Below are 13517 nucleotides of genomic sequence, written 5' to 3' on the forward strand. Positions count from 1 at the left end.
ACAAAACCACACAACCTCCGGTCCGTGGAAAAAACCTCCCTCCACGGAACTGGTCCCTGGTGCCCAAAAAGGTTGGGGACCTCTGAGATAATCAATCCATTAATTAATCCTCTTTAAGGAAACTTTGGGAAACTCACCAACTTGAATTCCACTAGATGGTTTCTAAACAAGATATGTTTTAAAGCAGTTTTAACAGTGCTCGGCAAATGGACACAACTTTAAAAGAGCAGATGTGCGTGACTAGCTGGCACCCTAGGGAAGACTGAACTCTCCTAAAGCATTTATCTGTGCGATACAACAATCGACAACAATGGACGAGTGATTCTGCAGTGTAAAAAAAAAAAACCTGGGCATGTTATAGTGATTAAAATAAGTGAAGCAGAACAGAACAAAAGGAAGCATTGATAAGTATAGTGAACAAATTGAAACCCTTTTGAAAAGAACCACAGAGCCAGGAGTTTGGTTGGTCTAACGATATAGCGGTATCTGTACAAGGCTTTATTCATCCTTTAAGGCTGGAAACAAGAGTTTTGCACACTAGGGGGGCAAATTTAAATGTATTTAGTAAGGCGGGAGCGACAAGAAAGCATTTTTCAGGGTTAAGATGAGGCATCTATTTTGCATGGATTTTATGATTATTTGTAAACTACTCAGAGTCACTTTCCTAAAGCAAATCAACCCTAACTTCTTTGGAAAGACAGATACCGAAGTGAAGCTCAAATACATGACTTGGCTGACTGAGAATCTCCATAGATGTTGATTCAGGCCTTTTCATCCTACATCTAGCGCTATACAGCACAAAAATTAGGTAGCTGGTATGCAAATATGTTTGACAACTGAGATTTATCCTGTATAAATGTCTGGAAAAGTACCAAGAACTGAGGGAAGAATGTTCAGTCTTCATAATGACCTTCATTAGAAGGGCATTGTCTCTGTGCCACACATGGTTTTTGTGAAAAGGCCAGTGACAAAGGCTTTTATTTAATAGGAGAAAAATGGAGTTGCGGTACATGTGCCAGAGATGGAACTTGGCGCTACCAGCGTTTTGTTGTTTCAGTGGGATAATGGAACAAAACATAATATTTTATTAATGACATAGTTTGATTCGCCTCTCAGATAAATAGTCTGCTCAACTGTAAACAAATCAAAGTAGTTGTATCCCACACACCGTCCTCTTGAGCGACAGACAAAGCTTTGCCCACAATTACATACACTAGTTATTTCTGTGTATTTCTAAAAGTTGCTCTTAATCTCTTTTCTTGTAAGTTGCTGCCCTTGAGGCCTACTTAGATGGAGAGAGAGAGAGAGAGAGAGAGAGAGAGAGAGAGAGAGAGAGAGAGAGAGAGAGAGAGGGAGAGAGAAATAATTTGGCTTCTTATTCTTACTGTGGTTTGGAAAGGGCAAATAATTTGGTTAATAATGGGAAGATCCCAAAGGAACTGAGCCTCAGGCAGAAAATAACTCATTGGTAGGGTTCATACATTACGTCATAGATTACTGGCCAAGCCTGGCTGCCTTTAATTGTAGCTTGGAGATGTAAACAATTATTTTCAGACATCCGTGGTTGATTCACAAAATATTGGGTATCAGTATGGTGTGACAGTTAAGATGTTGGACGGGAGAGATAAGTTAAGAATTGACTTGACCGTAGAGCTTGTGAGCACATTGGATGATTTTGGACCAATGATACTTTCTCGTCCCAACTTATCACACAGGGACCTCTAAGGTCCCTTTCAGCTCTGTTCTGATTGATTGAATTATTATGGTTTCCCACATAGTCAGATAGATGTTCTGACTAGATTTGGCATGTTTATCAAGTCCATTCCCTAGGACCTGGGATAGGTAGATGTTGTTGTTTGATGGTGTTAGAGGTATCATGGTAGGACAGGGGTCTTCAAACGTGGCCCTTTTATGACTTGTGGATTTCAACTCCCAGAATTCCTCAGCCAGGCACACTAGCTGAGGAATTCTGGGAGTTGAAGTCCACAAAGTCATAAAAGGGCCAAGTTTGAAGACGCCTGTTGTAGGATGTAAACTGTTCCAGATAAAGCTGCCTTTTGCAGTTGACTGATGGTTGATCTTGTCAATGCCGATGTTATTTTGGCATTGCACCCAAGGAGCCTATTGCTATTGGCACTATCTTTGCTTTCTTTTGCCACAGTGGTTTTACTTCTGTTATTACTGTCAGCATTATTAGCTGAGCAACGATCCACTTTGATGGAGCTCAGGTTGAACAAGTGGAATGATTTAAAACTGATAACAACAATTGAATTACCAGGCTGCCTTGGCTTCTGCAGCATGGACATAGTGCCTCTGATGAAAAAGTAGCCTATGCACCACTATCAAAATGTCCCTCTGTTGATCATTAATACTACGATACCAATTCTTCTGCACAATGCAGGTTTCTGGAGCTTACTCAAAGTTTCCCAAATGAGCTGCCTATGCCAAAAATGAGAGATTTCACTCTTTGACAAATTGACACAATGAAAGTGTGGTGCCGCAACCAAACTATGGTAACTGATGGAATTCAGAAGTGTTGAATGCAGGGGTTTGGCCACATCTGCCCTGTAGCCCTAGGCTGATTCTCTCCTTGATTGTTCTGGATATGTAAGTCTTTTGAAGTGGGCCAGTTCAACAAAGAAGGGACTGCAGGAAATCCAAGAATGCTATTTTCCTGCTGCAGGATATAATAACAGAATCTTGAATAGTCCGAGCTTCTCTCTGTCTCATCTTATACTAAATAAAATCAAGGCAGGGTTGTTTTGACTTTCTCATGCTTCCTTCAATCTCTGGACTGTGTAATCCCCTGTCCAAACCCCTCTTCAGTGGTTCCTCTATCCTAGTGGGCCCCCACTTTTCCATCTGTGCAGACCGGCAGTGGTGGCAGTGGGGGGGGAGGGGATGGTTTCATGCATGCGCCTGCCACTTGAACAAATGGAGCTTTGCACACTCACCCGCTGCTTGTGCGGCCCGGTTCCCAACAGGCTGGGGACTGCTATTGGCCCACAGACCGGGGGTCGGGGACCCCTGTTCTATACCTTTCCCAAAGTCAGCTGGCTCAGTGCAAATAAGGAAAAGAAAGAAAACACAATGCGTGTAAAGAGAAGAGACTCCTACTGCCATTCCCTCATTTGCGTGATGCTTTCTGAACTATGACTTTTCTTTGCCCCAATTTAAGGGACTTGATTTATTCACTGACTTTGGCTACTCACCAGCTTCAGCGTCTCAGTCTGGGATCAGGAGGACCAGATCTAAAAAGGGATGCGCCGGACTAAAGGCTGACTAATGTATCTTTGAATCCCTCACACATAATTCACTCCAAATGTCATACTGACTAGGTGTCCTTGCTGTAATTCAGATTACAGGACAGGGCCGTGCTTCACCTTGGTGTCCAACCAGATGTGCCAGGGGCAGCTCAGTGGGATCGTGTGCACAAAAACCCTCTGTTGCGCAACGGTGGGGAGAGCATGGGGTCACCCTTGTGAAATGTGTCCAGCCCAGCCTCATCCTTGCCGAAGGGGATTCATTCCAAACATACGAACAGGAGCTTGCCAAGGTAAGGCACCTCACAATCTTTTTACTTAGTACAGGTAATCCTCCACCGCAACGGGGCCTGGAATGTGTGTTGTTAAACAAGGCAGTTGTTAAGTGAGTTCTGCGCCATTTGACAACCTTTTGGACGGTTGTTCAATGAATCACTCGATCATTAAGCACAATCTGGCTTTGCCTGTCAGAAGCGGGCCAGGGAGATTACAGTTGGCGATTACTGTCAAAAATGCAACTAGCATAGAGAGGTTACATGCCAATTGCCAAGCGCCCAAATTTTGATCATGCGACAGTGGGGATGCTGCTAGCTTATCAGTATAAAAGCTGGTCTTAAGTCTCTTTTTCAGGGCCGCTGTCATTCTGAATGGTCACTAAATGAACGTTGTAAGTTGAGGACTACCTGTATCTATTTCAAGAGGGCTTCATCCAACATCCAAAGACACAAAAGAAGGCATAGAAATCATGGTTAGATCTATTATCATTAGGTCTACCCTTTTTTAACCACGTCCTCAGTTCCTGCAGGCACGACAGCCTTCCTGGCTTTCACCCTATGGTTCCTACGTTTCATAACTTCACTACTGAAAAGCTACCAGCCCTGATTTTTTAAGGCATACCAACCCAAACCTGCCAACCTTCCAAGCTTTTCTTTTCACGTTTTTCAAACCCGCTAATAGAGCCATCTCCCAAAGCTGGAGACGACTCCTCAGGAGATTCCTGGGTTTAAAAACAGCCTATTACACAACATGCTAATTGAAATCCATTTAATGTTTGATTTTTGGATCTCAAGATGTGCCAAGATGCCTAAAGTCTGTGTTGCCGTTCAAGGTTCTTACCCTGCTTTTGGCTTTTATTTCGAATACGTCCAGCTGTATAAATTCTTTTATTGTCTGAACGTCTGGCAGGAAATAGGAGAAAGTTAACAGGGACAGCAGTTATGTGCTGAATTGGTGTGGGCTTAATATTCTCAAGATCCTGTCTCTGAGGAGTTTTTTTTTTTCTTCCTTTTTGCAAGGCCTTCCCCTAAAATGTTGTTTAACGAGAGAGAGAGATGGTAATTTGTGGGTCTAGAAAAGGTAAAGATTATACAGAACATCCCACGTTGTTATTGTGAATCCAAAATCTCTCCCAGGGGAATTGAAGACCCAGTTTTAGAAACATTAGTTTAGCAAAAAAATAAAAAAATCGGGTTTTTGTGTCTCTCAACAGCTGCAATAGCTCTCAAAAACTACATAAACAGTATGTATACATGTTGATCATGTTCAATGTCCTAAGCTAGCATTGGCTCCTGTTTAAACTTAGTGAAGTCCAGTATTTGTAGAACAGTTCTGTTCCCTGCAGATTAACAATGGGTCACCTCCCACAGTTTATAAACCAAGCTGTTGGATGACATTGTTCAGCTTCTGCCAACTCTTTAGGAACATCTTCATAAGATTTTGATTTATTCCGGCAAATCCCAAGAGACCTACATATTTGTATACATCTCTTTATTTCTGAGAAATGGTATCCACAGAGAAGGAAAACCTTTAGCTGCAAGGAACGAGCTAAGAACAAAGTAGTGGAAATGTATACATCTTCTTTTTTCGTTTTTTCTCTATAGCCCTTAGGCCAATGTTTTACAACCTCAGCAGCTTTAAGATGGGTGGACGTCAAGTCCCAGAATTCCCCAGCCAGCCTGGCTGGGGAATTTGGGGAGTTGACGTCCACTCATCTTAAAGCTGCTGAGATTGAGAAACATTGGCCTAGACCAGGGGTAGGGAACCTTGGCTTTTTTATGACTTGTGGACTTCAACTCCCAGAATTCCTGAGTCAGCATGGCTGGTTCAGGAATTCTGTGTATTAAAGTCCACAAGTCATAAAAGAGCCAAGGTTCCCTACCCCTGGCCTAGACAGCAGCTAGCCATTTTTAAACTAATGAGCAGCCTTGGACATTTTGAAACTATGTCATGGTGGCCATATCAAATGTGGACAGTCCTAAAATGTCCATTGACCGGAGGGCAAACTGGTGAAATTGCTTCCAACATCAACCAGCTTTCTTAGATTTAACTATCTCAATATTTATTGTTTTCTTTCTGTTCCAACAAATCCCTTTTGGATAATGTTTGTTATTATAGCATCTAAAAATATCTATGGGACTTATTTGGAGTGGACTTTCTAGTAATTTTTTGCTTTGCAGCATTACAGGTTCCTATGTAATTTTACTTTAAATACAATGTGAAAAAAAATAAGTCCAATGAGACAGAGATCTTAGGGTGTGCTGGAAGATTGCTAATATATGCAGTAGGTTGGTTTTATCTAGGAATAAAACAGAACCCTCATTAAAATGTCTGCCAAGTGATATACTTCAGCAGAACAAACTGAAATGTACATTTTTCCCCTTGAGAAAGTATTTTATAGGGCTGCACATACCTAAAAGATGGTTTGGAAGAGCTACATCAAAATCTATAGCACCTCATTAAAGCAGCCCTGTCATTTTTCAGACATCCATATGAAAAACATGGCCACTTCTGAATCTTTTCTGGAAAAAATGCACAGCCATAATATTGATAATTCACAAAACTTTCCTGAGGAAGAAATCTAGTGCGGGATACAGAAGCAATGAATGTGTGTTTTGTATCTTTGTGGACAAATTAATTGCGGTGTTCTTTTTGTTTTGCATGATAGATGTGGATGAATGCCAAGCTATCCCTGGGATTTGTCAAGGAGGAAATTGCATTAATACAGTTGGATCTTTTGAGTGCAAATGCCCAGCTGGACACAAGTTTAATGAAGTGACACAGAAATGTGATGGTAAGTCTTTCAGAACTTCTCCATGGAAAGACAGAAAACTTCACATTCAGTATGTTTTTCTCCATCGCTTGGCAAAAATTAATTTATTGATGGCAAAATATGCATTTAAGATGTTCCATTTCATGGAACCTAAAAACAGTTGCATTTCTTCGATTCTTAAATATGGAAGTTGCATTTTTACCAAGTTTTGCTGCTCTGAAGTTTTGGTACATACTCAGGGCCCCACTATTTCCCAGGAATTTGATTCTTAGCTTTATTTAGCATTAAGTAGTCTAATACTATGGCCCTCAGTGGAGCTGTTTAGGAGATGTTACCCTTAAGTGAACTGTTCGTTGCAATGAATTACAACAACAACAACACACACACACACACACACATATAAAAAACCCTTTTACAGTGGTAACACAGTTTGCCCTGAGTGTAATATTCTGCCTAAGATTCTGGGAGTGTGGCTGCTTCTACCACAAGACGTATTTTTAAACGTTAGCTAAAATAATAATCTTTACACAACAACTACTTTGTCATTTTTATTTTGTCTTATGTAAACCAATTTGCAAAGAATTTGATCCAGACAAATAGAGTTTTCATGCTGTCTGCCAGTGATGTTGGCCAAAGGGCAGCCAAGGGGTAGGAACGTCTTAACTTCTCAAACACCACTCAAGTGTTTCTTTTCAGAGCAAAAACTCGGTAGCGGCCCATTTCAGAAACCAGCTTCACGAGATTACGTGGAATTAACTAAAACGATTCCCACTGACTTGAACTCTGCTTCAATTCAGACTCCCTTTGTTTCTTTCAGTGGGTTTGCAAGCAGGACATCCAACAAAATGCAGACAGTTGCTGGAATTTTGAACTGATGCAAGCATATTTCCAGAGCAATAGTCGTGTAGAACACAAACCTAACAAACACTTCTGAAGCTATATTTAAGTTCTCGTAGGCTGGATAATATAAGGAATAACCAATTAAACTTTCGGAGAGGCACAGCATGTACGAAGAGGACTTCCAAGTCGAAATGAATGGATGTCCTGTTTGAAAACTCCTAGGAGTGTATTGAACAACAATCAAGAATCATCTAGCAAGCTAAGATATTCCCTTCCCATGTATATACCCTTCCTAAGTTATTTAGCAGACAGAGGTGCAGGCTGAGAATGTGGTAGATCTTCTGAGGCAACTTTTAAAAAGTGTTCAGTGAAAACTCAAAAGGTCATCTGAGTTCAAGGCACCTTGGGAGGGAGGTGTAAAGAGTGGGTGGTTTTTATTTGATGTGATTGCACTACAGCAGAACAGATGTCTGTCTTTCCTTCTTCTTTTTTTCCTGAAGTTGCAGTTGTGAAAGTCAAACTGCAAAAACAATGACTAAAAAGACGCCCACCATTAAACGGGAAAGGATTTGAGAGAATCCCATAATCTAGTTGCTATTTCAATTTTGTTCCAATTTTAATACCAAAGACAAATACACAGTTATTAACGTTTTCAACACTCCCCTTTTCCTGTTCAAGGTTAGCCCAGTGCTTTGAAGATTAACAAAGCCTGGAGACTACTTTGGTTTAAGCCATCTGGCTAGCTTTGGAAAATGACTACCTTTCAGTACAAAATACATCATTGTAAAGATTTTAGAATTATGTGCGGCAAGGTCTGTTTTATGGCTTAAGCCACAGAAAAGGCATCTAGATTAGGGGTTGACAATAGGATGTTCTCCATATCTTTCATTTACTTTTTTTTTCAGAGCATAGCCAGGAGCAAGGGATTGTTGGAGTTGTGCTCCAAAATATTCTAGAAGGCACCAAGTTGTTTATTTTTACTCTGGAACTTTCCCACATGGCACAGTTCTATATGCCTAAATCTAGCACTAAGGAAAGGATAGTCTTTCTGAATGGTTGAGATACGTGGAGAAGAATACCCAACTCTTGGCCATATGATCTGAGAATTCTTGTAGCCTCAATGTATCAGAAGGAAGTCAAGTTGGGGGACTTTGAGCTAGAAGTCAGATGGATCAACTAGGACATTTACTTCACCATGAACTCATAGAGCAAAATGGACTTCGCCAACAAACCCAGAGTGCTTGGGTATGGTTAGGAGGACACTGACTTTTCTAGCATGCCCTACCTATGTTTCCTGGTAAAATACATGGGAAAATCCCATAGGAGGAAAATTCCACTTAGGTTTAGGGTAAGGTCACCATGAACTCATAGAGCAAAATGGACATCATCTTTTTTTTTTGCACACGGTGGCAGAAGCCTAAAGCGAAAAGGTTTTATAAAAGCCAGCTGAAGGCCTAGGACTGGGGCGACAGTGCACGTGCCAACAGAGAGGGCTCTGTGTGTCACAGGTTTGCCACCACGGAACTAGGTTGTAAAGCCCATTGAGCTTCAGTTGAGAAAGAGTAACATTTGAGGGCATGTTTTAAAATCCAAATTACATTTCTGTCCATTTTTTATGACAGCCCAAAACCAAATGACCTTGATGGTAATATCTTTCTTGCTGGTAAATCCAAAATGTTCCAAAGAATTTGGGATGTTTACCAAAATCTTTCCCTATTAGTCAGGCATTAACTTTTGATTAGCAATCATTGGTGACAAGAAACTCTATTACAGACCTGATTTTGGCAACCTGTTATATTTGTGAGGATGTGTTAATCAGCAAAACTATGTGACTTTTTGTGTGCTTCTGCAAAATGTCACTAAAAGCTATTGGATATTTTCCTGCCAAATGCAATATAGGAAGGACTTGTGTCACCCAGGATGGATCATATTCCTATAAAGATTTTCAAAAATAAGAATAAAATAGTAGAATATGGAATGCTGATAATATTGATAAGAATTCTGAAAAACAGAGAGGGTAATGTCTATAGCTGTGAATAGATTAGTATTTTATCTGTAAGCTAGTAGTGCCTCTGTTTATAGAAAATCTGGCTTTACTGAAAGCAAAATCTCCAGACTTCATCATAGGGCAAAGTCTAACCCAAACAATATATCACTGTTTATATTAGTGTTGACATCAATATAAATACCATTGACATCATTTCAAGTGCTCTGGTTTCATTGATGCAAAGGCTAATAATTTCCAAACCTTAGCAACAAAACATCAAGAATATGGCCATTAAAATTATGTTTGGAGATTTAATTTGCATTATGTTTAGAGATTTAATTTGCATGTTATTTGCAGGGCCTTGAAATCTACAGTGCTAGATCAACTCTTTGGTTACTTCATTCCTAGAAACAGAAGATCTAGCTGTCCATCCATCCATCCATCCATCCATCCATCCATCCATCCATCCATCCATCCGTTTGTGATTAGTGATTTTCACTGGGACAGCTTTCATACAGAATTGTTAATACATTTGCCGTTACATTTTTTAGTGATGTTGCTGTTTTCAGATAATCTGCCTAAAATTGTTCTGTTCTATTCTATTCTATTCTATTCTATTCTATTCTATTCTATTCTATTCTATTCTATTCTATTCTATTCTATTCTATTCTATTCTATTCTATTCTATTCTATTCTATTCCATTCTTCTGTAATTCTATTCTATTCTATTCTATTCTATTCTATTCTATTCTATTCTATTCTATTCTATTCTATTCTATTCTATTCTATTCTATTCTATTCTATTCTATTCTATTCCATTCCATTCCATTCCATTCCATTCCATTCCATTCTTCTGTAATTCTATTCTATTCTGTTCTGTTCCGTTCCGTTCCATTCCATTCCATTCTTCTATTTCATTTCTAATTCTATTCTATTTTATTCTGTCCCGCTCCACTCCACTCCACTCATCCTTGTTTCTAAATCGATAGATATTGATGAATGCCGTACGATCCCTGGCATCTGTGAAGGGGGCGAATGTTCTAACACTATCAGCAGTTACTTCTGCAAATGTCCTTCCGGATATGCTACAACCCCAGATGGCACTGGGTGCATTGGTGAGTAAGGAATTGCAAACATGAGTGTGAGTATGGGTAAGGTTGTTGGAAGCCAGCTCTTTGAATCCAAGAAGATACGCAGAGATTCACAGAAATATGATGTTAATATTTTTCAAAGTATTGAAGAATTTCCATGAAGTTAGTTTTTGTAAAATGGTTACTCCTCTGTGAATTCCTTTATGTGTGTTTAGTAGCAGGAAGATTTAGACCAATTTTCTTTCTGTTTCCCACTAAGCAGATATTGGCAAATCCTATTTCTTTTAAGGAAGCAGCCCTCTTTGATTTGGGTTTGAAGTTGTGTTTCAAAACTGTGTGACTTGAGAACTCATACCCATTTCCCATTACTTCTGAGTTGCTAAGCAGCACATATAATTAATTAAAAACACACCCAAATCAATTAAAGAGATTTTCTATCAATCCAACCTCTGAAGTACCTTTTGGGAAGCTTTCTTGAACTCTGTTCATCTGGAGGTTATCGCCTACAACTTGGTCATTCAAAGTAGAATCCTTAGTCCAAGTTAACATTCTCCTATTAAACAGCATTGGTAAAATACCTTTAAAAACTGTTTTCATTTAAGTGTTTCCGGATAGATGTCTGCATTTTTTTTTAAAAAAAATTCATGGCAACAGTACAAGAGCGAGCTGCATATATAAGCAGTCTACAAGAGTAAGAATGCAACTTAGGTGGGTTTTGCCTGTGACGTACTGGAAAGACAGATATAATATGAGAAGAAAAAGAAAGTAATCAAAGATTGACAATATATATACATATAAGGAACCACTCCTTTTGTTAAAGGGAGGGAAGGAAGGGGGAAGAGAAGGGAAAGGGAGGGAGGAAGGAAGGAAGGAAAATGAAGAGAGAGAAGGACAGAAATGAGGGAAGGAAGGAAGGAAAGAGAAAGAAAGAAAGAAAGAGAAAGAAAGAAAGAAAGAAAGAAAGAAAGAAAGAAAGAAAGAAAGAAAGAAAGAAAAGAAAGGAAGGAAGGAAGAAAGAAAAAGAAAGAAAGAAAGAAAGAAAGAAAGAAAGAAAGAAAGAAAGAAAGAAAGAAAGAAAAGAAAGGAAGGAAGGAAGAAAGAAAGAGAAAGAAAGAAAGAAAGAAAAAGAAAGAGAAAGAAAGAAAGAAAGAAAGAAAAGAAAAGAAAGAAAGAAAAGAAAGGAAGGAAGGAAGAAAGAGAAAGAAAGAAAGAAAGAAAGAAAGAAAGAAAGAAAGAAAGAAAGAAAGAGGAAGGAAGGAAGGAAGGTTAGAAGAATGTAACCCTTATATTTTACCCTCCTTCTGTTCTTAAGTCTGGACAGTTTCCAAAGGCAGATTTTTACACATCACTTAATGTCAGAAGGGGTCACTTGAGGGGAAAATGCAGAACAAAACTGACATGGAATAGAACCAATCGTATAAAATTTACTTTTTCCTTAGAAATCTGGAACGCATTTACTTTGGGAGGTGATTCATTTTGGACGCCTTTCTAAAAACTTTAGGATGGTATTTGATGTCTACTGTAGTTTGGACCTCACAAGAGTATGGTATAATGTGTTTTCCTTGCTGGTTACCCAAACATATTTTGCTTTATATAGAGAAACAAATATATTTATGTTTACTGATACTTGAAGTGTCTGCACTTGGAATTCCGGACCATACATTTGACTTGCAACTTGTGGCATGAAAGTAGTCATAGCTTCAACCACACCATCTTGACTTTTTCAACCAGCACCGTGCAAACATTCCTGGAGATGTCTATGAAAGTACCAGCTAGACACCAAAGAGGCTTCATTTTTCACATCCTATTAATGCATATTCTACCTTTTACTCATTAAAATAATTAGCTTAATTGGTCTTGTCCTTGATCTAAAGCCATTGGCTTGCCCTTCTCCTTCCTAATGACCCTAACGTGCTGCTCACACTGTAGTAAGAGCAGTCACCCTGACAAAAAGGTTGCGAATCCCTGCTTTAAATATTTCCTTGGAGGCATTTAGACCCTCTTCTTGTCTGACTCCTGCTTTTATAGCCAGCCTGTGAATGAGAGTACAGCTAGCCAAACTATCAGGAACTAAAATCAACCGTTGACCCAAGATCTAGTCTTAGAATTCCTAAAAGACGTGGAAAGGAATGCGCCCCCTCCCCCCCCCAGCCTTGTAGATGAACTTGCAAAGAATGTTTGGATTTATTCTTTTTTCCTGGTTTATCAGTTTCTGGGCCAAGTTATCATGCTCAAGCAACTTCTTCAGTGTCGGTGCAATAGGGCGACCTATTTCTTACAAAATTGAAGCTTCGCTCATTTCTCGCCGATGGCTCTAGACTCAAAGTATTTTAAGGGAATGGTTGGATATTTCGGCAGGGACAAGAAATAGCGAAAGTGTTACACACTCCAGACCCCCTAGCCACTCTTAATTTCAGCAACATTTTCAAGACAAAACACGCTACATGCAAAACTTGACTCACTCCCCGCAGATTGTTTAGGTCTGTACCTCCTACATTTGCAGGATTTCAAAGACGCTCGCCAAAACCACGGAACTGGGCACGAAATCTCGTCTGGAATGAGTCGCACGAATGTTAGTTCAAAAAAAAAATAAAATCTTTTTTTTCCTCCTTTTCGGCGTTTTGTACGCCTGTAATTCAGCTGCAAAGCTCTTTTGGCCCGGATCAGGTTTGATTTAAAAACAGCCCTTTTCCTGTTCCACATCAACCCTATTCTCAACTGTAACATCTGAGCTGAAAGGTCTTCTTAGTACAGTTTGGGATGGGGAACAACCTCGCCTTGCAGAAATGGAGGATGCCTAAGAAATAGCTCCATCCTGGAGCGACTCAGACTGGAAAGGCTTTGGACCTGAGACAGACAGTAGATTTTAAGGCAGGAGATAGGAAGCCGGTCCTGCTGTGAGGCTAATTCAAGGATGAAAAAGAGCATTCCGGTCCAGGTTAAATCTCAGTTCACTGCTCATCTTCACCCCCCCCACCTCCCACCCCCTGTGCTTAGTCAGTGTTTACTTTTCTCTTCTGCTGCTCTAGTTTGCTTCTCTTTCACTTCTGTCCACAAATTCTTTTCTTCCCCCCCCACCTTTTTTTAAGTTTTAAAAATCACCAAATCCATACGTAGAAAAGTTGGCTTTTCTTCATCTCCTGCAAAAAGTCTACAAAAGGCTTCCTAATAATAACAACAACAACAACAACAACAACAACAACAACAACAACAATAATAATAATAATAATAATAATAATGTTGGAAGGGACCTTGGAGGTCATCTAGTCCAACCCCCTGCTCAGGCA

At 39.7% G+C, this 13517-nt stretch overlaps 1 protein-coding gene across 1 annotated transcript in view; it reads left to right on the forward strand.

Annotated features, from left to right (window-relative positions):
• The window catches only part of FBN1 (fibrillin 1), a 164873-nt gene that overhangs the window by 56447 nt on the left and 94909 nt on the right, over positions 1–13517 (forward strand). The window contains exons 8-10 of the mRNA XM_083371054.1: positions 3359–3556; positions 6208–6333; positions 10129–10254. Coding sequence (XP_083227180.1) covers positions 3359–3556; positions 6208–6333; positions 10129–10254 — 450 coding nt within the window. The remainder of the gene's footprint in view (positions 1–3358; positions 3557–6207; positions 6334–10128; positions 10255–13517) is intronic.

Source organism: Vipera ursinii, assembly GCF_947247035.1.
Source record: "Vipera ursinii genome assembly, chromosome: 11".
Taxonomy (NCBI): domain Eukaryota; kingdom Metazoa; phylum Chordata; class Lepidosauria; order Squamata; family Viperidae; genus Vipera; species Vipera ursinii.